This window comes from Pleuronectes platessa, chromosome 1 (genome assembly GCF_947347685.1).
Source record: "Pleuronectes platessa chromosome 1, fPlePla1.1, whole genome shotgun sequence".
Classification (NCBI taxonomy): Eukaryota; Metazoa; Chordata; class Actinopteri; order Pleuronectiformes; family Pleuronectidae; genus Pleuronectes; species Pleuronectes platessa.
The window spans coordinates 1926090-1952356 of NC_070626.1; the positions used below are offsets into that span (position 1 = coordinate 1926090).

The 26267-nt window shown below is 39.1% G+C and overlaps 1 protein-coding gene across 1 annotated transcript; it reads left to right on the top strand.

The window, feature by feature from the left end:
• The first annotated feature begins 723 nt into the window (after positions 1-723).
• plekho2 (pleckstrin homology domain containing, family O member 2) lies at positions 724-25861 on the top strand. The gene is made up of 7 exons (XM_053427187.1): positions 724-1256; positions 17908-18036; positions 18181-18303; positions 21487-21591; positions 21710-21808; positions 22636-22947; positions 23046-25861. Exons 1-7 carry the CDS (start codon positions 1248-1250, stop codon positions 24345-24347), a joined length of 2079 nt encoding a protein of 692 aa, XP_053283162.1. The 5' UTR covers positions 724-1247; the 3' UTR covers positions 24348-25861.
• The last annotated feature ends 406 nt before the right edge of the window (positions 25862-26267 follow it).

The window sequence follows — 26267 nt, forward strand, 5'->3', positions numbered from 1 at the left end:
GAAGCGCCGGGCAGCGCTAATAATATCACCCGTTGATCCAGTAGTATAAAAGCATATACTTACTTGTTGCTCCAACATTAAGCAACAGCGACCCAACATTTGTCTTTTTTAGAGTTGTCTTTATACAACATGTTCCGAGGATCATACGACTCACTGTACTTCTCCACTTCAATTATTTATTTAATGTCATCCATGTTGAAGAACTTCTCCGCTGTTTGCTCCGTTAAATGTCGGTTTTCGAGGGTTAATTACGTATTCTCCACTCAAGTCTATGTGGAGGATACGTAGCCCCCCCCCCCCCCCCTCCTCTTTTTATATTTATGACTGCTGACATTTGATAATGCGGTTGGTAAAAGTGGTCAAATTAAAACTCCCAAGACAACAGAAGGTGAATACAAAGTATGGGATGCATATTTGATAATTTATATCATATAAAATATTTCATCAATATCATTTAAAATCATTTTTCAGTGTGTTTCCTGTCGCGATACTCTCGCGTCAAGCGGAAAAAATAAACTCGACGCCAGTACGATCGCTTCACGGCGCTAGGCAGCCTTGACGCAGCGCTTCAGCGTCCGGTGTGACCAGCACAACGGTTTAACATGGGAGTGGATGGGAGCCAGCTGTTTTTTAAGGCTTGGCGCTGCGCTTACGCCACGCTTTGGCGTCGCTTCCGCGTCCGGTGTGAACCCGGCGTAAATGAGCAAAGGGAACAAGAGAGAGCTAAGCAGCTAGCACCAAAAGCTTCCTCAGTCAGTGAAAGCTTCCAAGAAGGCGAACAGACGTGAAAAGCATGGTGATGGTACACCGTGAAGCTCCAGAAACATGCCCTGCATTGGGTATCTAATGAAAAGTGAAGCTGAGAGAAGGCTGCAGCTGAGCTGCGATCAACACAGCAGATATGTCTCAGACGATCGTGTGTGTGTGCGTGCGTGTGCGTGTGTGTGTATGTGTGAGCGTGCGACTATGTTGCTCCTCCTCGGCTGACTTTTCGATTGAAGAGTGTAAAGACACATCAACCGGAAACCAAACTTTTTTCTTCGACTCTTTTTCTCTGCAGCAAAAGAGGAAAAAGAGACGACACTTGTTTTCATAAGGCCCATACAGTTCCTCATTTCGGTCATTTACGTCTGCTGTTGGAAATGTGTCAGCTGCCGGGAGAAGCGACAACTTTCTGCCGAGGGTAAAGCGACGTCGACGGATTTCAGGCCAGTCATAACTCACGTAACGGATTTTGGCCCTTTATCATGGAAGATGTGAGTAGTGGCTTTAACCACACTGTGTTACTACTCTGCTTGGCAATGTATGGCGGTTTGCATTATGTCGGTGATGTCAGCTCGTAGATATGACATGTTTTACTGAGAGGGACAGCGAGCGTTTCACGGAATGATGTTATAAAGTAAAATACTTTCCAACTCGACAGAGTAAGGCTCGTACATAGGAATGTTTTTGCCTTTAGTTTGGGGTTTTATAGCGGTACCAGGCGGTCTGCTGCAATCATCTAAAGTCAACACGATGTGGCAAAAATTGCACCTGCCCACCTGTCAATCCGTCTCATCAACTTGTTGGTCGAGTTCCATGACAAAAACTGTCCGCTAGTAAAAGCGATATCTTCTTTTACAATGGGCCAGTTTATTGTAGGGCAACGCAGGGATATGAACACAACCTTAATATAATAGTTCATATCTGCTTTGGGGAATCAGTTATCGAATGCATATCTACATATTCTGTTTGTCAATAATCAATTGAATTGTGACGCAATATTGTCGTTGGTGTAGTCTTATAACCGATACCTCATCAGATTACAGGCTATTGCCATGATATTTGTTTGATTTGTACATCTGTTTACAGAAACACATGGCATTTGAAGCCAACATCTTTATAAAAGACTGTCAACTGACAGAACGTGCACTGATGATACTTATCGGCTGCATATTTCAATTTAAGTCTGTCATTTCAAGGAAGTAAACTTATGAGAAAAAGGAAGTGAGAGACCTACTTTGTCACCTACAGTATGCAGGGAACATTTCACACCACTCCCTTCCAGCATAACACTGGTCAAAAACATTAATTATCTAGCCGCCCTGACGCTCTATCCAGAATCTGTTCATTATAAAGCATTTACTTTTCTTGTATAAAGCTTATCTACTTTTTAATGACTAACTGTACATTCCAGACTAAATAGATTCATAAACCCTGCAACAGCCCACATTTGAACTGTAACATGACTTTCCCCTAATTCTAGATTGATAGATAGATATATAGATAGATAACCTTATTTAGACAGGGTATAACCAATTGAGAGCAGAGCTCTCGTTTACAATTACAGTAAAGAGGAGTAAAATGTCTCAGAAAAGTGATAAGATAGCCACATCAATAAATACAGGAGCATTCATCAACTAAAACTTCCTTTAACAAAAATGTTAACTGTTCTAAGATTAAAAAAAGGTCTAGCCTAATTGAGTCCTGAAATTTATTCCAACTTATATTACATTACATTTCATTTAGCTAGCGCTTTTATCCAAAGCAACTTACAATAAGTGCATTCAACCATGAGGGTACAAACCCAGAACAACAAGAATCAAGAAAGTACAATTTTCTTCAAGAAAGCCAAACTACAAAGTGCTATAGGTAAATGCCATATGTGTGCTAGTAAAGCACTACTTTTTTTTATTATATATTTTTTTTATTCAAGTTATGGTGATCCATATTTCAAACTTTTAAAAGGGATGATAAATAAAATGGTAGCTTATTAAGCATATCTTTGTAAATAAAAACAAGACTGTGTTGTTTCCTACGTGTGGCAAATGAAGGCCACGCTACTTTCTGTTACAAGGTACAATGATTGCTCTGATAACTGTCACCCGTTATAAACCCTAGCAAACTGTGATGTTAAGCATCCAGTGGCTTGAGTGCATGTGTAGCACTATTCATTTAAATTACATCTGTGTAGTCTAGTGCTGAGAAAAATGTTGCCTGCACAATCTGCAATCTATTTGTGAAAGTAAAACACTGCCTGTTTCAATAAAATAAACCCAATTTAGCTTTCAGGTTCTTCCCATAGCTCCATAATGTGAGTTTTAAAAGATAGTTTGTCGTCCAGCCAGATACTCAGATATTTCTAATTTTAAACTCTTTTAATTTCAACCAAAGTTTGTGTACTAGTATTAAAACTCAGGGGGTTTGATTTGGGATCTGGTCAATAGCATGCAATTGGTCTTATCTGTCTTCCATACTCTAGGAATAATCCCTGACACAATAGTTGGGTTAAAATGTGGGTTAAAGAAAATGTTGGTGCAGCCAGTAGTTTGCTTTGGATCAATCGAGGCCAAGCCATCAAATACATCAATGACAGAGAATTGTCTTAGAGAAAAACAGGAATGGAGCATAACCTAGTGATGTCACTAATGAACAAATCATGTGGAAAAGCCTGCTCGACAAAGTGTTTGAAATCCCTCTTTACAATAACACGTGGCTGAATATTTTCTGCTTAAACTTTCCTTTAATTATGGTGTGATAAATTTAAATCATAAACACAAAGAAAACCTTCCAAATCATTACTTGGGGTTATTTTGTTATCACAATATCACAGTGAATTTGAACAGGGACAGTGACAATATGAAACAAGTTGCAGTGTTTGAATAAAACTCAAATGATGTTGAGTTTGGCTGGGAATTTCCAGAGTGAGTGAGAAACTATTGAAAAGGATAATACAAAAGTGTGTAAACATTGCTAACTGGAGTCTGTTAGGCAATGTGTGCTTCATGGATGAAATACAGAAATTTATTTTATTTATTTATTTATTTCATTTAGCAATCAGCATGTACACTACATGACTGCTATATGAATTGTATTTAGTATTTTTTCTGCAATTTGGGCAAAGACTAAAAATCGCAAGTGAACTAAAAATCACTAGTGTTACCACAGACAAACAGGTGGCATGTAAGTAGGCACATAACCAACGCTGTGTGGGCTTTTTGAAAAAGTCTGTATAGTTTGTATTTCCTGACTCAAAAGATGAGTAGACTTTAGAATTTGAAACTACTTAGTTTCTATTGGCACGTGACATCTATTGCAGTTCTGTCCGTCCTGGGAGAGGGATCCCTCACATGTGGCTCTCTCTGAGGTTTCGACATATTTTTACCCTGTTAAAAGGGTTTTTAGTAGTTTTTCCTTACTCTTGCTGAGGGTTAAGGACAGAGGATGTCACACCCTGTTAAAGCCCTATGAGATGAATTGTAATTTGTGAATATGGGCTATACAAATAAAATTTGATTGATTGATTGATTAGTTTGTATGGATATTGTACTCTAATTTCTAAAGTCATATTGATGGGCTGATGTTCTCCAACCAGTTGTTTATCTCTCTTATGTTCTAATTTGTCCAACTTTTCCTCTTCCAAACATGCTGCACATTCTGTATCTTTCACTCCAACGAAATGGTGCTGATCATTTGTCCCTGCTGTATGAGTCATCCTGGTATCCCACTAATGTAGAGTGCATAGTGTGACGTGTCTGCCTTTCCCATTTATCAAAAATGAAACAGACAACCACATTATGTGTCAGGCTGAAAACAGTTAACCTTCTCTCAGAATCATGCTGATATCCAGGCCCCTGCCACACAATGAATGTGTGTGTGAACCCTCTTACTGGGGCACTGCTCAGAATTTCTGGGAACATTCCTTAATGACGGAAATACAAGTTCTCAATAGTGAACGCATGTATTTGTTGCAGCGACAAAAAGTCTTAAAAAATGGAAAGTTGAGGAATTTTTTTTCTGGAAGATGTAACATTTTTGTTCGTACTAAACAAGGGCTATATTTGGAATGAAATAGAAATCGTAAAGTAACATTTGCTTGCTTTAATCTTTGATACCTCTTTATATTTTCACTCTTTATCCATCTTTATACTGGGACATGTCACCATCTGTGTCTCACTCATCCTTGGGGTTCTCTCTTACACCTGAAACAAAGACACGCCAAGTATGACACAAGTGTCCCACATACGAGTGAACATTAGTGTGTTGGTCCTGCAATCAGCTGCAATCTTGGTGCATTGCTGTTGTTGAGGCAGCGGAAAGCGATAGTCGGTACCTGCAGCCCAATCAGGATGCACAGGTAGTCCAGCTCTTAAGGATAGCACATCCATCTGTAGGGTTGCAAAAAGGTTTGCTGTGTCTCCCAGCGCAATCTCAAGGGCATGGAGGAGATACCAGGACACCAGCTGTTACAAATGGAGAGCTGGACAGGGCTGTAGAAGGGCATCAACTCAGCAGCAGTCACTGCATGAAAATAAGAATTAGAGCTTGAATTGATTTGCCTTATTTAAATTAGTATGCTGTAATGAGTGTAATCAGTCTGATGATAAATCTAAGAGATATCTTTCTGCCGACACCAAAACACTGTACTTCACATAAAGCATATCAGGTGTGTCATCGTCTAACAATGTCCCAAACATTTGTCCTCCCAAACTACTGGGAAAAACTCAGCACCATATTCACTAATGTTGTCATACTAAGCTGCTGACTAGGCTGAAATTGCCTCATAATTTGGACTTCAATTGTCCTATTGTTGTGAAAAGGTTGTTTGTGAAGTTTTACTCTGAAAACGTCACGTCAGTCGTTAACGTCAACACGGTAGAGGGCTGGTACATCACAGCCTTGTGAATGAAGCGTCTTTCTCCCGCAGACAAGAAACTACCGGCTTGTGTTTTGCGTGGTCAGACGAGTGACTCTGTTTTCGGTGTAAACAACTTGCTGAAGTCTTCACAACACTGTTTCCATGGAGGAGGGGATGTGTGCGATAGAAGGCAAAGCCCCGGACCCAGTGTGGACAAGTTAAAGCGGAGAAGGCAGGCGCACAATCCCAACATTACGGTAAGAGCTAAGCTACAGAGAGAAGCCATTGCTAACTGCTAAGTAACTCTTAGATCTGAATAGCGTGTTAACAACTGTGGGATTAGCGAGAATGTTGTTAAAAGAAGAAGAGAGCATTGAGTGCTTGAGCAGAAGTAGTGCATGTTTAAATAGGAGTTTGTTCTCTTAAAATTTTTCATAACGTGACTTTCTGTGCGGTTGTATTTTATAGGAAACCTCCTGTCTCTTCACATTTCTGAGGCAAATGGCAGGCGCCACGAACTGAAGCAAGGGTAAGATTAAAGAAGAGACGCGCTGTGCTGTATAAAAAACATTGTATATGTTCACTTTATCTGATTTATTTGATCCCTGTGTTTTCACAGTCTGAGCCCCAAGTGGCCCCCAGTCTTATTTTTCTTGTTTTGTATTTATATAGCGCTTTTCTAGTCTTGATGACCACTCAAAGCTCTTTACAGTACAGTTTTCACATTCACCCATTCAAACACACATTCATACAGTGCATCTATTAGCAGCACTTTGTTGTTCTATGAGGGGCAATTCAGGTTTCAGCATCTTGCCCAAGGACACTTCAGTATGCAGATGGAGAAGACTGGGGATCAAACTGCAGACCGTCAGGTTGGAGGACGAACGCTCTACCCCTCAGCCACAGCTTCCAGTCTTATTTGAAGTGTGGCACTTCAAATAAGACTGGAAGCTACACTGAATCTCACAGCTAAACACCACAGACATCTACACACTGAGGCAGATTCGGAAAGAGTCCCACCAATAACTTATGACCCAGAGGAATCAAAGAGAGATTTCAAGCATCACCTGATTAGTTTGTCACTGGCTAGGCCAGTTGTGTTTTTACAATATTTGTGCTGTATGTAAATAAAGCTTGACTTAACATATACCTTGTTAAACTTTTTTTCTCTCTACAATATGTTCAACATATAACATCAAGCATCACATGAATAAATGTATAGTCTCCCCAAGGATCAGTTTAAGGGCCACTCCTTATTAATCTTTAGATGCTACCCCTCAGTGATGTCATCAGGAGACATAACACTCCTTCAGGAACTCTTTCCATAGTAATGCCGACTCATAACCTTATATGGCTATGTCTCCTGATGACACATGACCTATTGATCCCTTTTTAAATGGATTTTAGATATTAATGCCTGGATGACAAACAACTGTTTGGAACTCAACTAGGATAAAACTGAAATTTTAGTCATAGGTTCTAAATCTCAGAGAGAGAAACTGCTCACAAAATGTAATTCTATGGAACATACCCCAAGCCAAAAAGCACAAAACCTTAGTGTTGTTTTTTATTCAGAGCTGACCTTTAAAGTTTATATACGGTATGTCACCAAATCTGCTTTTATCATCTGGAAAATAATCCTAAAGTGTGACCATTTCTCTCTCTGACAAAATGTCAGAACTAATTTGAAAGAGGAGTACAAGTCCAAAATATCTGGAACAGGTCCGCAGGCGGTTGTCAAAAACAAATGCATGTGTTACTTGTGTAATAAGTATGGTGTAAGATATTCAATCAATCAATCAAATTTTATTTGTATAGCCCATATTCACAAATTACAATTCGTCTCATTGGGCTTTAACAGGGTGTGACATCCTCTGTCCTTAACCCTCAGCAAGAGTAAGGAAAAACTACTAAAAACCCTTTTAACAGGGTAAAAATACATAGAAACCTCAGAGAGAGCCACATGTGAGGGATCCCTCTCCCAGGACGGACAGAAGTGCAATAGATGCCACGTGCAGGAAAACATCATCAAGATTATAGTCTTCAAGATTAAAGATTAAAGTCTCTAGCAGCATTTGATGAGGGTAAGCATCCCGAAGGACAAACCCAACATGACATGCCAAGCAGTCCCGCTGCAATCACAGTCCATGGTCAGCAACCATCCAGACCACGATCCACCATCCAGACCAGAACGCCACTCCAGTCCTCAGTCACCGTCCACCGCCGCCCTCCACGAGCCGCCGCCGCGGTCCTGGTCCAATGCCCGTACCCGATGCCAACGCGACACAGGGTCCGCCACCACCACCACTATCAGCCCACATGACACAGAATCCGCCACACTGGGTCCAACACTGCGACCCCCGGTGCGCGATCAACAAACCGCAATCCATGGTGCGGCCACAGAGGCCCTGGATCTGCGGGTGATAAAGCAAAGGGATTCCGGGGAAGGGGGATAGGGATGGAGAAGAGGATGGAGAAGCTGGAAAAAGAAGCCCCATGTGTCATGTGTCATAAAATAGAACAAGTAACGTTCTGCCGCACTAATTAGCGCTAACTATAAGCTGTATCAAAAAGGAAGGTTTTGAGCCTACTCTTAAACGAACAGATGGTGTCTGCCTCCCGAACTGAAAGTGGTAGTTTATTCCACAGCAGAGGAGCTTGATGGCTAAAAGCTCTGGCTCCTACTCTACTTTTAGATACTTTAGGGACGACAAGTAGGCCTAAATTCTGGGAGCGGAGTGCTCTAGTGGGTTTATAAGGTACTAACAGCTCTTTAAGGTAAAAAGGCGCTATATTATTAAGGGCCTTGAAGGTGAGGAGGAGAATTTTATATTCTATTCTAGATTTAACTGGAAGCCAGTGTAGCGATGCTAATACTGGAGAATATTGTATTGTATAAGACTGTGCTTTCCACATATTGAGGACATATTCCCTAGTCCAGTGGTTCTCTAAGTGGGGGGCGCAAACACTCTCCAGGGGGGGCACAATGTCACAGACAGAAAAAAAAAAGAAGAAGAAAAAAAAAAAAAGACCGCCGACCTGTCACTGGTAAGGGAAAGCAGTGATGAAATGCAAGGGGCTGGACTGACACAAACAAATCAAATACTATTGCAGTCCTGATCTACCATCAAAAGAGGAGTGTTATCATTTGAACGTGAGTTTTAAATTACTATTTAAAGACTCACTCCTTCCTTAGTAATACCTTCCTGCACTTGCAGCAGGCTTATTTGTAGCCTAATCTAAGGAGTAATTTGCTCAACAGTCTTTTTAGAAAGCTCGTAGCCCCAAGAGCTAGCCTTCTAGCTAGCTAACATCTTCCAACTGCAGCTAGCCCTTTTCTCCTCAACATCTACCTTTACATTTTCAATCATCCACCGTGTTGAACCAAATAAAACACCAGCACTTGAATACTATTCTGTGCTGTTCCTGTCTACATTGTGTACTGTTCGTTTTGTTAGGAGCCTTATTCATTATTTGTGTGCAAGTCGCTCACATACAAACACACTCACAAGACCACAACGTTGCAATTACAACTTTATTTACTTCACAGACACTGTATCAGCAAACAAACACAAATATGGTCAAGTTTCTGATTCGTAAAAGTCAGGCAACCGAAGCGCCAGTTGCGATGAAGCCAAAGCTTCGCAAATATGACGAGAGGTATTTTCAGTCTGGTTTCACAACTGAGCAACTTCCTCAGTGTGTTTTGTGTGCGGAGGTACTGGCAAATGACAGCATGAAGCCATGCAAATTAAAAAGGCACCTCGAAACCAAACACCCTGATTTGAAAGAGAAGCCTGTGGACTTCTTTAAACGTAAACGTTATGGCCTCCAGCAACAACAAACCACCATCTCCAAGCATAGCACTGTCTCCAAGCAGTATCTGGAGGCATCATATGTAGTTGCTCATAGAATTGCTAAGCTTGGCAAACCCCATACAATTGCCGAAACACTGATTTTGCCTGCCGCGCAAGACAGAATAACAATAATAGATAGTAAAATAGTAATAATAATTGTCTGTATGGGCCTAACAATAACAATAGCCTAACCTTGACATGTCAGGTCTATCAATAACAATATGCTATCTATCTATCGTTCTATCGTTCTATCGTTCTATTCGTGGTGTAATTGAGGGCGGCAGGGGGGCCCCAACTACCCCTAACCAGCTTTGGGGGGGCCCAGCTTGCAAAAGCTTGAGAACCCCTGCTCTAGTCCATTCATAGTCTTATTCATATTGTCTGACAATTCCAACTCCAAATTCTGCTCCCAGGACGCTTTGAGACTATTCAAAGTTTTATAGAATCTATTTGGTTGTAGTTGAGATGAGGCTCTTAGAATTTTCTGTAATGAATGCTTTTTACCTTTTCTAGATATTTGAAAGTAGAGAATTTTTTTGGGGGGGTGAATTCCACAATCGGGGGATTAAAACAACAATTACGCTCAAGAGTTCAGAATGTATTCAGTTTCCACTGTTAGTGGAATCTTTTTCATGTCTCAAGGCCTTTGCACGATATTTTGCATAGAGTGAATATTTTTCAAACCTGTATGAGGTCAATGCAAGCTTTCAAATTAGCAGAAGAATTACATTTTTTGGACCTAGGTAGATGTTCCATCATGTAAACATTGAATCAGTTAGAATGCACGCTGTTGACTGACACATTTTGAAGCAGTAGAAGTAGTAGAGCTTCCTCTTTTATCCAGTTTATCCGTTGATCTATTAAATAACTTTCTCTTTAGCTATTGCTCACAGATATTACATTATAATTAGTTATTTATTTCTTATAAATGATATGGTGTAGTCAACTTGAAGCTAGGACCAAGCAAAAGGTGACCCAGCTCCTGTCAAAGAATATGCACAGCTGGGACTGTTTACACAAACTGGTCCTTCCTTAAAATTATTAGTATAGAAAAAACTATTATCTTGGTTTCAGGTGTTGCAGCAGTTCTTCAAACCTTACAGTTTCCTCTTTCGTGTTCCAATGTTTTTCATATTTTTTTATTTTTATTAAGTAAAGGCAGCGCCAGATTATCATCGCATAGATTTTGATCACATCTTCCTTTTCCCAAGGCACAATATTTCTTTTCCTGATAATGTATTTACAAAATATGTTGTGCTTAATGTAAACAGCTCGGTACGTGGAAATTCACCTCAAAATGATTCGCTATTTTGTGCCTTTTATTTGCATTGCCGTTGATGTGCAAATGCTTTCATTATGATAATCTTCATGCTGACAGCATAAACCTCAAGCACTTAATTCTTGTCAATTTCTTTACCCTATTGTTAGCAGACACATCGGAGCTTTCAGTTCCGCTTGTTATGTGTGATGTGATATGTAGAACTGAGGACATTCTGTCTCAGGTTTATACAAGTAAGAAGGATGGTGTAAAGCATGGGGCTGGATTGAGTAGGCTCACATGGTGTATAATGATTCACTTCCTCAGGAATCTCAATGCACTGGCGTCTAATGAATAAGCCTGTATAATTCGGATTGCACAGTGTGGAACACTTTTATCATATCAGCAGCACATTTTTCTGTCACTGGCAGCAACACTAAAATGGCAGCATATTCTCAAATCTTTCAATTTGAAAAAATGTTGGGTTAGAAATTCATCATTACAGCTTTAATTCTTTTGCATCTTGTGTTTAAACACACTTTCAACCAGTCCCACTGTTTTCTCTCTGTTCAAGAAGTAAGGAGTGAGTTTGGATGAAGTGTGAGCTCCAGTGAAGATTGTGCTGAGTTCAAGCAGGGCAGGTCAGCGTGAAAATCTATGAATACCAGATGCTCAATGACCTAAAACTTAATCAGAAACACATGTCTGACTGCAGAGGTGTGTCTCTGTGCTGTTTCTTGTCCTCTTCACACCCACATAACAATTTGTAATTTTATAACTCTTTCGGTTTGTCTTTGCAAAACATTTTTATCTAACAAAGTTTGGTTAAAGGTTGGGTTAGGTTTACGCTTCAGTACAGAGCAAACTTCCTGTGTGAGTTTAAATTTGGATCCTCTAAACTTACTACATGATACCCACTGCCGCTCTGTTCAAGCTTGTGGTCATCCCTGCTCTATACCGAAGTCTTTCACCAAGCATTTTTTCCATTTTCACCCGTGTAACAGGCATGCATAGGCCACTCTGTACCTAAGGGTGTTTTATCTGGACTGCACAGTGACGCTGCTTTGTCTTTCGGTTGAGAATTTGGTTTCAATATCGCTCTATCATAAAGTAGTTTGTTATTTATATCCATCTCACTCTCTCTGGAATACCATCCCTCCTTGTTAGGCCTTTCTTTCTTCACAGCCTCACTGCTGTTTTCCAAGTTGAGGCACAATAATTGCAGTTACAGTGAAAGTGGAAAAATAGTTATATGACATCAAATCTCAACCCCAAGTAGAAAAAAAAAAATATATCCTGTGGAAGTTTCTCCAGCAGAAACAAAGGCTGTGAATTTTACAGAGACACCTAGGCTATTTGTCAGTGATTTAGTCACGAAAGGAGTATCTAGGTTTACACAGTTCTTACCTCACAAATCTTCTGAATATACATGTATGTGGTATGTGTAGACAAGTCTACATCAGTGAGGTTGGCAGCTGTAGTGTTGCCTGTGTACATTCACCGTAGATCACAATTGTGACCCTGTTTCATTATCGATACAAACCATATATTCTAAAAATGTTTTAAGTATGCCATTGTATATACAGTTTTATTTCTCTTCAAATTTTCATTTACTTCTCTTTTAACATGTAGTGCTACAATAGCTTGCTTTTGGTCATAGGTTGGCAAAGATGGGAGTGTTATGACCACACTGACAAATACTAGCAGAAATGATTTGTCAGAGAGCTTCATGTGTTTCTTCTGTATAAACAGTAGGTGATATTCTTATTTTTACCAGGGCAGATGGTCCAATATCTTCCCGCCCCTTGTAATATTTTGCCATTGTAATGAAATGTCTCTGGTCTTCCAATTGGTGCCAAGCAGCATAAACTGTGCTTTCTTTAAAGCCACAAAAAAAGCCACAAATTAACAGTTTTATTGTTACATAACATTTGCTGCACATTGAAACAAAAGGAATGCCAACATGGAGACATCACTGTAAAGATGAATACGATGGAGCAATCTCAAGCTCGGGGAAGCTGAGTAGCTTGAACTACTAAGAGATGAAATAAATACATTGGAGAAGCAATTGGAAGAAACAGAAACTCACATTCAAGTGGTGGAGACCCGGGTGTAGAACATTCAGGAAGTAATTACAGAAATGGTAAAATAGCATCACAGGGCTTTGCCCCTGATGCTCTGATGGGTTCTAAAAACTACTCTGAAGGGATGAGGGTGATAAATGACAACAATATCTGTTTTCGTACTCTGTTCCCTGCAAGGCCGCCAATTAGTTTTGAGGATGGTGTGAAATATAAAATAAAATATGCCTGTGATCAAGCTACCAGGTTCATTAAGGGATAAGCTACAAGGCTCAACTTAACATATTGTGTTGGAGAAGGCTGAATGTGAAGATGCACTCTACTGCAGGCTCTCATTAGCTCATCGCCCTCGGACACGATTCAAAATCGAAAGAGGTGGACAAATAACAAGCATATAGAAATAACCCACAAGACAAGACAAATGTAATTTCTGAAATAATCTCTACTGAATATGTGGGGGTTAGCGCTGAAAAGTTTTGAAACCTCTCGGCTAAATAATGTCAACTGGTAAATTATCTTTATTTATATAGCGCTTTTCTAGTCTTGATGAACAACCAAAGGGCTTTACAGTACAGTTTTTGCCATTCACACATGTGCAGCACAATTTATTATATAATTTACATAACAATTATTGGGGTTCAGTATCGTGTGTAAGGACACATTGGGATTTGGACTGGGATCGAACTGCCTTCTGGTTAGAACCCTTTGGATAAAGGACGACCGCTCTACCCCCTGAGCCACAGCCACCCCTAAATGCCTAAAAACACATATACAATTCAAAAGCACCATGCAGAGACTACTAGTAGTGATAGAGATACATATCATGTAGACAGCTAATGTGCAGAGCAGACCACAGATAGTGGTTAGGGGGCTGTAGTGTGAGGTGAGATGACATTTGTAAGAGGCAGAAATGAAAATGTCTGATAAGAAGTGAGAGCTGCTGTCGGTAAAAGGCCCCAGCCCAACTTCTCTAACAACTAACTATTTTTGCACTGACACCGCAGTTTAAACAAGGTCTTGGAATTTGACTCATATCACATGTTTACATTTGATTTTAAACCTGGACTTAAATTCTTAGCAACTAATGCTTAAAATTTTAGAAATAATTCATCATATGTTGAGCTTCTAATTACTGTCAAATCTGCCTTGGAGATATGACACACATTTATACAATTTTCTATTTAATTTATTTGCATAGAACTACATCACAAAAAACATTCCCTCAGATCACTTTACATAGTAAGATCAAGTCCTTACAATAAAGACAAATAACAAGTAGTTGGCTACATAATATGTTGAATCAAAACAGCTCTGACCAGTTTCACAGATTCATTTTATTATTGAACAACTAAAGTGCTTTCGGTCAATCCAAAATGTTAATAAACCTCAAACCTGAATATTTAAGAAAGTAAAGGTGAGGTTTTGGCTTTATTAGGAGAATATCTATGTGTGCACAATTATTGTGCAAATATTAGTGTACAGAATTATTATGCAACTAAATGAAAAAACGAAAATCTTCCCATCTCACTTGTTTATTTTCATCTGTTAAAGTGAGAATAATAAACAAACAACTCAAAATGTACAAATAAACATTTCTGAAATAAAATAAAAAAAATCGGTGCGCAATATAGCCACCCTTCTTTTCAATATAAGTAATAAGCCTTCCATTCATGGATTCTGTCAGTTTTTTGATCTGTTGACGATCAACTTTTTGTACAGCAGCAACCACAGCCTCCCAGACACCGCTCAGAGAGGTGTACTGTTTTCCTTCACCGTGAATCTCCCGTTTAAGAAGGGCCCACAAGTTCTCAATAGGGTTTAGATCAGGTAAGGAAGGGGGCCATGTCATTATTCTTTCATCTTTAAGGCCTTTACTGGCTAGCCACGCAGTGGAGTACTTTGATGCATGCAATGGAGCATTGTCCTGCATAAAAATCATGGTCTTCTTGAAAGATGCAGACTTTTTCCTTTACCACTGCTTGAAAAAAGTGTCTTCTACAAACTGGCAGTAGGTTCTGGTATTGATTTTGAGTCCATCTTCAACCTGAAAAGCTCCAACTAGCTCATCTTTAATAATACCAGCCCATACCAGTACCCCACCTCCACCTTGCTGGCGTCTGAGTTGAAGTGAAGCTCTTTGCCCGTTACTGATCCAGCCACGGGCCCATCCATCTGGTCTGTCAAGAGTCACTCTCATCTCATCAGTCCGTAAAACCTTTGAAAAGTCTGTCTTCAGATATTTTTTGGCCTAGTCTTAATGTTTCAACTTATGTATTGTTCAGTGGTGGTCGAGTTTCAGGCTTCCTTACCTTGGCCATGTCTCTGAGCAATGAACACCTTGTACTTCTGGGCACTCCAGGTAGGTTGCAGTTCTGGAATTTAACAGCGCTGGAGGATAAGGGGTTCCTGGTAGCTTGACGTTTGATTCTTCTTAAATCTTTGGCAGTTAATTTGCGTCTTTTTTTTCTCAACACGTTTCTTGCGACCCTGTTGACTATTTGCAACAAACCATTTGATGGTTTTGTGATCACGCCCCAATATCTTAGCAATTTCAAGAGTGCTGCATCCCTCTGAAAGACTTTTTAAAATTTTTTACTTTTCAGAGTCCGTTAAATCTTTTTTTTGGCCCATTTTGCCTGAGGTAAAGAAGCTGCCTAATAATTATGCCAGCTTGATATAGGGTGTTGATCTCCTTAGGCCACACCCTCCCTCATTACACAAATACACATCACCTGATATGCTTAAATCCAATAGGCATTAACGTTTATACAGCTTGGAGTTGGAAAATATGCATAAAAATTATGATATGGTCAAAATACTCACTTGCCTAATAATTGTGAACACAGTGTATGTTAGAGATCTGCTTTTTTCTCTGTGTGTTTGGGATCATTGTCATGTTAAGGTTAGATTTCTCTCAGGCCAAGCTTTTGGAAGCTGGTTGTTGGGTTTACAATATCATATTTGTAGTGACATATATAAATGCAATCTCTCCCCTTGCTGCTCACTTAAGCTGCCGTCAGACATGCACTGAATACTAATGAACGCAAATGTCCATGTGAGAGCCTTCTGAGTTTCTGCGGACTTTCTCAAGTCTAGGTGTGGTCTTTGGCCATAACCTGAGCTTGGCACCCCATATTAAGAAGGTTGTTCAATCGTGTTTTTATAATTCAAGAAACATAGCCAAGATTACATTTTTTATCCCTCACACAGACCAGGAAAAAAATCATTCTCGCCCTCTTCCTTTGTAGTGGTCTTACTCAGAAATCATTCCATTGTATACAACTATTCCAGAAGGCTGCCGCTTGGCTTTTGACACAATCCAAAAAATGTAACCACATCAACCCTTTTAGCCTCCTAGTTTGTTTTAGGATTGATTTTAAAATTATTCTAATAACTTTTAAAACCAGACATGGGCTGGCCCCTCACTATATTTCAGATCTTTATCTCCCTACGCACAGTCTGTGATCCTCTGGTAAAGCATTAGTAACCATTCCAAAATTATCAGCTGAAAATCAAAGTATACAGATCCTTTGCTGTGAGGGCCCTTACACTATGGAACATTTTGGGCGGCTGTGGCTGAGGGGTAGAGTGGTCGTCCTCGAACCTGAAGGTCGGCAGTTCGATCCCCAGTCTGACCCATCTGCATGACGAAGTGTCCTTGGGCAAGATGCTGAACCCTGAATGGCCCCCCATAGAATAACAAAGTGCTGCAATTAGATGCACTGAATGAATGTGTGTGTGAATGGGTGAATGTAAAACTGTACTGTAAAGCGCTTTGAGTGGTCATCAAGACTAGAAAAGCACTATATAAATACAAAACCATTTACCATTTACCAATCTGCCCTAAGAGATTAGACTAGCAGAATTGGTTACCTGTTTTATCTCACTTCTTAAGAAACATCTTTATAAAAATCTTTTATGATATGTAGGAATTTTATTATTTGTATCTTTATGATTTTTATTTCTTTATTCTGAATTTTATATTGTTTGTTGTCAAGCACTTTGTTACTTGTATTGAACAAATAAAGTTGTTATTATTATTATTATTATTATTATTAATAAAATCTTCTAACCACTGCTATTTGTTGTGTTACAACTTATGTTTAGTAGTTGACTGATGCTCCTGTACCCTCTCCATCTTTATGAAGTCTCATATTCTTGTTTGTGACTCGTTCAGGCAGTTCATCACCATGTGCATTTTACAAAACTCTAAAAGGTTTAAATTAAGGAAGCTTGTTTAACGCATGTAATCAGTTCAGTCAGACAACTCACGTTCGATCATGTAATATATTTATTACAACAGATTTAGTGTTTGGCGTCTAGGCTCCAACTTAATCAGTACCCCATATGATTACACAGGAGTGATGAGCAAATACTTGTAACCCCCCATTGGAGCCTACAGGTGGATGCTGGGGTGGTGGAGGGGCTGAAGCAACAGGTAGCAATACTGCAGCAGCAGTGCGAGCAAGAGGGGTTGATGGGAAATGTCTCTGGTTAAATAGACCACCTGATAAGGTGGTTGTGTATTATAGATAGTTGTGGAGATTGAGGTATGTCACATGATGTATGTAACATGATTGGCGCAGCGCAGCTCGAGTTGCCTGCCAGAACTAGCTCACCGGCGTTGCCACATTTAAAAAATTTGTAAAATTTGTTGCATGGTCACAATTAAACTGAACTTTGGTATATTGAGCTTGTTCTTTGAGACCCAAGTCTTTCATATCTCTATCTTGCCTATTTGATTTGATCAAGTACCCCTTCCCGTCAACTTAAAAATTCTACAATTTACGTAAAATTATGCAATTTTAAATAATTTGATACATACAGTGATATGAGTCAATCATTCTTATCAGTCATACTCAGCCAGAGATATCTTTCATCTGTTAAAGAATTTAGATCAAACTTAAAAATCATATGTAAAAATCATATATGGATAAAAAAATGTAATGTTATCCTGGTATGTTATAAATGATCAAATCAATATCCTCCATCTAATATACTGTGCAATATCAATCAGTACCAAATAACAATAAAACAATGTACACTCTGCTGGTCACTACTACTGTGTGATTTGCTTTCTCTATGTCATTGTAGGGTGTGAAAGAGCCAAAGTTCCTGGATCTGACAGGTTGGGTGAAGAAGGCTCCTGGCAGACTGTTGGCAAGCTATAAGGACCGCTATATTCATGTGGAAAAGACAGAGATTGTAGTGTATGAAAATGAGGTACACTTTTATGTCTACTGTTCTCACTTTTCTGCTCCCTAGTTCATGTAACTATTTTACTATCATTTTATATTGTGTTTCAATAAGCTCTCAAAATATGGGTCAAACTGTCACAATCGCATGCACCCACACTTTGTGTTGCAGGACCTCCAGAAGTGCGTGGAGAGAATTGACCTGGAAAACTATGACAGATGTCATGAACTAAAGAGCCCCTTCAAGAAGAGGCACAGACTGATACTGATTCGATCAATCAAGTCTAGAAATAAGGTGAGATGAGAGGTGCTTTAGATGAGAACATGTCAGGTTATCAGATAGAATTAGGCCATATTTAAATACAACAGCTCAAACATGTTAAAAAGAGCAATTATGTTGGGGTGTTGTTGGAATTTTAGGATTCCTATTCTGATTTAGATTCTGCTTGTCGATTCAAAGCTTCGATTCCAATATTGTAAAAGAAATGGGTGTTAAGATAGCAAAAACATTGTACTTTTAAGAAGCAAAGACATAATCCCTGCATGAAAAACTGAAGGAGCTGAAAAAATAACCTTTAAAATTATGATTTTACCCATGTTGTATTTATTTGAACATAAATGCTACCATTCGATTCTAATTTGGAACTAGTTACTAGTATGGAAACAGTTGACTTACACACTTGCACATCGGAAAACCGGATACCCTCTCCCCCAAAGGCAGAAGAGGTCTGAAGAAGAGTTCGCCTTGGCTGTAAGATGGTTTACCCCTGAAACTCCAAAAGTTTTTTGAGGTATCAAACACTTCACCCACCCCTCTATCGGAGATAAGAATTAAGAAGAAAAGGGACAAATGTCAGGGGCAATAAACAAACCACATGAGTAACATGAAGCAAGAGGTCAAAAATAGTCGTGGAGGTTTGATGCTGACCGTAAAAGAAGAAATTGCATAAATTATGGATTTAAACAACGCTCCATCGAGACTAAAGAAGGCATCTCGAAGATAAGAGAGAGGACAAATATTGAAGCACTGAGCCAATGTTTGAAAAACTGGAATACTTGGAAAATAAATAGAGACAGAATAATATATAAGGATCTACCAGGTAAAGGAGGAAGCTGAAGGACAAGATATGGTCAACTTCCTAAGGTTGCTCATATCTGAGAAACTGGAGATCCCAGCAGAGCAAATTAATATTGTAGCAGGGCATCGATCAAAGCAGAGAAAACCTACACATATCAGGACATCACCAGGCTCTATTGCCATTCAATTTCTTACTTGGGACGCATGGGACAAGAAAGCAATACTGTATGAGGGAAATAGGATTTACTTTGACCAAGACTTTTCATCTCAATGTATCTCAGCAATAGTTAGTGAGTGAATGAAAAATATAAATGGAAAGCTAGATTACTTCACATGTTAACTCCCTCCAACAAATGAAAACATTAAAAATAATCTTATAATGTGTATGGTATTAATAATCCAATTAAGTGCGAAAAGGTTACTACAACAACTATTTTACAGGATACGCACATTGTGAAATTTAGAACTTGAAGAGCTGACATTTTTTACAAATGACCAGGTATATTAATCATCATGTAAGTCGCTTTCTTAATAATGACCCAAATATTTTTCACTCTGGGGGGGATAGGGAAGGTGAATACGTGATGGCAGTTGTTCATTTATGAACTTTTACAATCCTGCTGAAGAAGGACCTGATTAAATCAACAAGATAATTGAAATAATAGTCTCAGAAAGCAGTGGGATAAAAATAACTAACCTTATTATGGATTATAGATACATAAAGTGACAGGCAACATAGTTCTGATCAAGCTGCTAAAATAATGAGAGGTAGAGCTAAGAAAATAGGGCTCAAGGATGTATGGAGAACCCTCAACCCAAAAGAAAGGGACTATACTTTTTTCCCCAAAATAAATACTCAAGACTAGATTTAAGAATCGCTTATAAAGGGTTACAGAATGCAATATAAATCCAAATACATTATTATATTATGCTTTGATATTCATGAAATTATTCCTTTTACGGAATGATAAAAAAAAAAAGTTCAAATGAAAACTCTTCAATTATCTCATTGTCTAAACCCACAACTTTTCACAGCAAGGGGACAGCCTTGGCAAAGGTCACTAATGACCTTCTAATAGCTTCAGATCAGGGATTTGTGTCTGTCCTCGTTCTGTTAGATCTTAGTGCAGCATAACTTTTAACTGCTATGTGGATGACACCCAGTTATACCTACCGGTATCAATCAACCCTTAACAGTGTCATCAATTAACCAAACATTAAGCATGCTTAAGGATATAAATGTAATTTCCAAGATGTTGAGCCCAGAATTTCCCGATATAGAAGACAAAAAATTTGCTGACCCATAGCACTGTATGACTATGGGTGAATGGTAAACTGTACTGTAACTGAATCTTGAATCTTGGTCATCAAGACTAGAAAAAGCATTTCTTCTATTCAATGTTGTAAATAGTGTTATTTTGTGGATGCATTCAGTTACATGCGCAATCTATCGGTGAGAATCTTCATGTGAGATGGAACCCTCACATGTAGCTCTCTCTGAGGTTTCTAGGTTTTTGGGGGTAGTTTTTAGGGTTTCAGGTACTGTTATCAAGGGTTAATGACAGAGTGTGTCGCATCTTGTTAAAGGTATAGTTCACCAAAAAAGGAAAATTCAGGGGTGGGTGAAGTGTTCACAAAAGACTTCTGGAGATTCAGGCGTAAACAGCGTTGCAGCCAAATCAAATACAATTCTTCAAATGTAAAAAAATTATAGAATGAAATTAAATGCCTCCATACTGCTCCTGTGGTGTCATCATAGTGTCCGTAAGCCCCAACATTCAAATTCTACACGAAATGGCATCATTAACGCAATGTTTTTATCCTAAATGTCCTATGATATCCTCCTCTGGAGCAGCGTTTTCTCGCGTTTATACCAGCAGACATTTAGGCTAAAAAGATGCCGTCCATCACCATATAGTGGTGAGTGTATAATGAGTGAATTAACATTTTTGGTTGAACTATCCCTTTAAGCCTTTTAAGACAAATTGTGATTTGTGAATATTGGCTCCACGAATGAAATTCTATTGATTGAAAGCATAGGACAATTTGAGATAAAGGGAGTGTGTGTGTGTGTTTGTGATTCTATGATTCTTGTTGTTTTGGGTTTGTACACTCATGGTTGAATCGTGATCAGCCTTCCCTGATATCCTTCAATAGTTGTTGTACTAATTATATTTTCCTATGCTACTCGCTAATTATGGGAGCACTGATTTGTAATGTATGTATTAGAGTGTACTTCCAAATTCTAACTAATAAAAAAAATGTAAAGGGAAAAAAACATACAAAGTTGGAAAATGAAAGGGGTGTGTGGTAATTTCTCCCTAATATCTACTATGCATTTTACCTTCTGATCATCATCTGTGTTTTTTAAATGACTATACTCTGTTATGTGTCGGACAGGTCACTGATGTTAAGTTCCAGGCTCAAACAGCAGAAGAGAAGGAAGCTTGGATCAAAGCCTTTACTGAAGGCATCAATCGAGCAAAGAACAAAGTCTTCGATGAGGTCAGTGTCCATGTAATTCATACAGAGACATAACTGTCTTTTAATTTCATTGACATCCTTCCTTTCTATACACACTTAGCTGTTACCATCTTACTGAATGAGTGTTATGTTTTCACAGGTGAAGGTTGATGAAAGCAGTAATTTAGACCATGTTACTCGAACAAGGCCTAAAGGGAACCGTAACCGGCGGCCACCAACAAGGATACACATGAAAGAGGTTTGTGTGTGTTGTTACAGCCAGATTCCCCCTCTCTCAAGATATTTTCACTCCGACCACATTGGGAGGTCTGGGATGCATGACATCAAGCTGACGTCCCTTGACTCACTACAGTTTATCAATTAAACAATTAATCAAAAATATTTGTATATACTCTGCTCTGTAAACATACCTTGATTTTATCAGCCACTGCCACAATATCAAAACTCACCACTACATAATGATTTCCTGTGCAGCGCATTGATTTAGCCCCTTCTGACACTCTACCTGCTCCCTATCTCTAGCTTCTTTTCTCTGTTGCTTGTGCTGAAATACTTAACAACACACACGCACGCACACACACACACACACACACACACACACACACACACACACACACACACACACAGTCAACAGACACATTGGTATACTCAGATTGGTTAAAAACTAAATAATTTGGTCTTTGTAAACAGTAATGACGTACATCTTTATTCTCATATAGTGGGGTAGTGAGATCCAATCATAAGTGGTTACATGAGACACACTCAGGACACATTTTAATGCCTGGTCTGAACAGAAGGACATAGCAATGTCCACCTGTGATCAGATTTCTCAGGGCCACTGATTGTCAAAAAAGTCAAACTGTCACAGTATGTGTGTGAGAGAGAATCTGCGTGTTGATTTTGTTATTTCTGTATTCTGTGGAATCGATTAGTTTTTCAGTTTAAAAGAGAAACTCAGTAAACTCATACCATGTTTTCTTCCTTGGCCTATTTTTGAGAGAATGACAATCAAAGATATATCGGCTTTAATAAATGTCTCGCCTGAATCATCTTTTTGCCCTCTAGGTAGCTGTTATGTCGTCTGATGGTATCCTACATTTGGATCTTGATCTGGAGGATACTGTAATGCCTAGTGGGACCCATCATGCCAATACTGATGGTACTGAGACCCCTAAAGAAGCCATCACATTCTTAATGCCGTTTCTTAATGTCACTGATGCTGAAGACAAACAGTCCGAGTCAAGTGCTGAGGAGATTAAACAAGAGGATAGTCCCAAGAAAAACATAATCAAACCTCCAATGCCCCCTACCAAAGACCGTAAACCCAGTTCAGTACCCGAGGATGAACCTGATAAGGATGAGGCCTCAAAGAAAAGGGTCTGTATCATACTATATTCTACTACTTACCTTACAGTACAGAATATTGTTGTATGTCTTTGTATAACTTCGTCTGTAACATCAAATCATGTTTTAAGGTTCTGAAGCCGCCTACGCCTCCATCTAAAGAGGCAAAGTCCTTTATCACACCTATTGAGGAGGCTACAGAGGAGAGCAACATTGAGAAGATGTCTGAAAAGAGTCCTGATGCCTGGAAAATAACAGGTGCACCACCAACCCCACCCAACAAACCCAGCTCCGGAAGCCCCTTTAGCAGCCTCAAAGAACCATCACAATCCAGACTAAACCCCCACCCTCCTACCCCCCCATCAAAAGAGAAGAAGCCCTCTCAACCTGTTCCAGACCAAGAGGTTCAAGGCAAAGCAGATGGGAATAAGAAGAAAGATGAGGACACTAGAAAGGAGACAACAGGAACAGCAATAGAAACAGATGAGGATGGTCATTCAATTTTCAAAGAAGCTCTGGAGAACATAAAAGATGATTTATGTCCTAGCACAGAAGAACAGGTTTCTGAAGAAGCATCAAGGGAGTATGTAAGCAGTCATTCTCCGCTTTTAACCCACAAGAACAAACCAGAGGAACCTGCTCAGTCTGACACACAAGATTCAAAAGAGAAGCCAACTATAAGTCAGCCAAGACCAGCCCCAGATACTTTCGACAGTTCTCTTCAAGCAGAAGAGCGCATAAGCAAGAATCAAGTGCCCTCAATTGTCTCTTCTGAAGAACCATACACTGACAGTTTTAACTTGAGTCCACTGCTCTGTCACTTACCTGGGGAGAAGAAAAGAAAGGCAGAGGAAAAATCAGTTGACAGCGGTCAGCACTCAGACAATGACAGTGAAGGCTCTGGGAGTGAAGACACACTGGCGGCTACCACAGCTTCGTTGAGAGGGAGCCAGTCTGGATTGGATGTGTTAGATGCCAGGGAGGATATCATTCAGATATCTGGACAACATTCATACAACTTACAGGATATAACCAAGCCTCAAGTTAAATCAAAGGTCTTTCCCTTTCCACACTCAAAGCCCACAATTCCTCTCAAACCCTCCACCAAGGTCAGGTCAGCTTCCATTGGAGATCTGCTGTCAGACTCTTTAGTCTGTGTTCAGGTGAGACAGCATACCATAGCTTTGGCTCCAAACAACTCATCTCCTACAGATGACGTCATGCAACTTGAGACTGAAGTGGCTCTGGAAATGGAAAAGACGGATGAGCTCCTGAGCAAAATGTCCCAGTTCAAGAACAAAGGTGACGGTGAGGGCAAGCCAGAGAATCTGCTGGCCGAGGCCATGGAGAAATTAAGGAAAGCTGACCATGTGCTCAGGGAGGTCAAAAAGCTGAAAATAGCGAAGAACCCAATCTACAGAAAGAGCTGGTGAATGACAGTCATAGCAGATTTACAGGGAATTGACCATTTTCTAAACCGATCACATGGATAGTTATTGTTTCTCTTGTAGCCTAGCAAATTAAAATAGGCACAGCAGCCCTGCCCAATTTAGAATCTCTTCATCTATAGTTTTTAATCTGGAAAGGCTAAGAAAAACAAACAGACAAACATGAGATGTGTGCGAGTAACATATTTAACAGTGTCTGGTCTAATTTTAAGCTTCAATAATCAGCATGTACAGCTAACTAGGCTCCTAACGACTGTAGTGGAATGTTTTCATTTTGTGTGTTTACAGGTTAAAAAAAGGTCCCATTCATGACAAACTCATTCGATTTTTATTATTTCCCAGGTGTGTGGAGGTTAGTCTGGAGCTCTGTGCCTCAATTTATCAAATTAGGGAAATGTATCTCTCCCACATACCCTGCTAATTTTACCTGAGATAGAATTAAATGTTTTCAAAACCATCCTAAAAGCCTGTCCCTTGTAAGCATCGGACCCTAACCACAAACTCTCTTGTCGTATTTGTATGTGTTCTACCAAATGGCACCGCTTTTTCATCCTGAGATGTTTATTCTCTTTTAGTTTTTTCATTTTTGCGTCTGTTGTGTGTTAGAAGCATCATCAAACCCTCCAACTGTCGTGGTCGATCCAGCAGGGGATCTCCTGCAGACTTTCTGATGAATTTCATACTTGGGGGCCAGGCAGACAAAGTATATAGAAAGTGGATTCACACATAAACCTCTTCCAGATAAAATGATCTCCGGAGTTCAGTGCATCTGCAAGTTACAGATTCAAAATTGCTCAGGAATTCTGAAAACTAAGTTTGAAACTGTTATCACTGTAAATTGCATATGTTCTATGTGAGTGGCAAGACTGCCTTTAGGAATGTTAGCTGAATGGCTCAGGGCTTAGTAAATGATTAATTAATGGACTTTTTTGATGGCTGTTTTAATGGTCATGGCACATGAAACAGTTTGCTCATTATTAACTAGTGCAATTATTTCTAGCTTACCTTTCTGTGCAGCTGAGCGAAGTGCTTAATATCCGATTATTATTTCTTTTTTTCTATGTGAATATCAGACATTTACAATATTTACTTGAAAGCTAACATGAGATTTACGTAACGACAGTAACTTCATTTAGAACTAAAAAGTACTAAAACATTAAAACCAAATTACAAAACTGTTGATACTTTGAATAGGGCGTTTATACTGTACATATTTTCACTACAGCACATGCTGTTTTTTTGAGAAAGAAATGTACCAACGAAATCCTTTTTTTTTTTAATTATACTTTTCAATATATCTTTTCATTCTAATGACATGATTACGCCAATGATTTTGATCAAAGCACTGCATTCTACATAGATTACAAGATGTAATGGTCGTTTTAACTATTTTAGAAATAATGTCATGCCCTAAATGGCCAGAATATTTTTAAACGTTTGATATCATTTTGTACTCTTGGATAAACATTTCTGTCTCTTAAATAAAGAAAGGGAAACTATTTGTCAGCGTTTTATGTATTTAATTGCACCTTTAGAAAGCATCCCGAAGATTTTTTGATGAAAAAAAATATTTGTTCCACTATATTGTCTGTTATGTTTTACTGTGGGTTTGGTATCATTTATGTTTAGATTTGTTGTCTTTAAGAAAGATCTTTTTTTAGATGAAACCTGCTAACTTGTAGGTCAATTCTCACCTTCCTGGTCCTACCTTATAGGATCATTCAACTTCATTCAATTCATTAGACTTCAAGTGCAATAGAGGAAGGTCACAGTTATAGACCACAGTAGATCTTAAATCCCTAATTTACCAATCAGCACAAATTAGCAGAATGCAACCATGATATGGGCAAAGTCATCCTAGAGCTATTTAGCGGAATTCACTCCAATTCATCAAGAACTACCTAT

What these genes read in the sequence shown, in the direction of transcription:
- plekho2 (XM_053427187.1), top strand. An exon ending in CAATCAAGTCTAGAAATAAG is followed by an intron (nt 18,304 to 21,486) that starts GTGAGATGAGAG and finishes TGTGTCGGACAG; the next exon opens with GTCACTGATGTTAAGTTCCA. An exon ending in ATGAGGCCTCAAAGAAAAGG is followed by an intron (nt 22,948 to 23,045) that starts GTCTGTATCATA and finishes TCATGTTTTAAG; the next exon opens with GTTCTGAAGCCGCCTACGCC.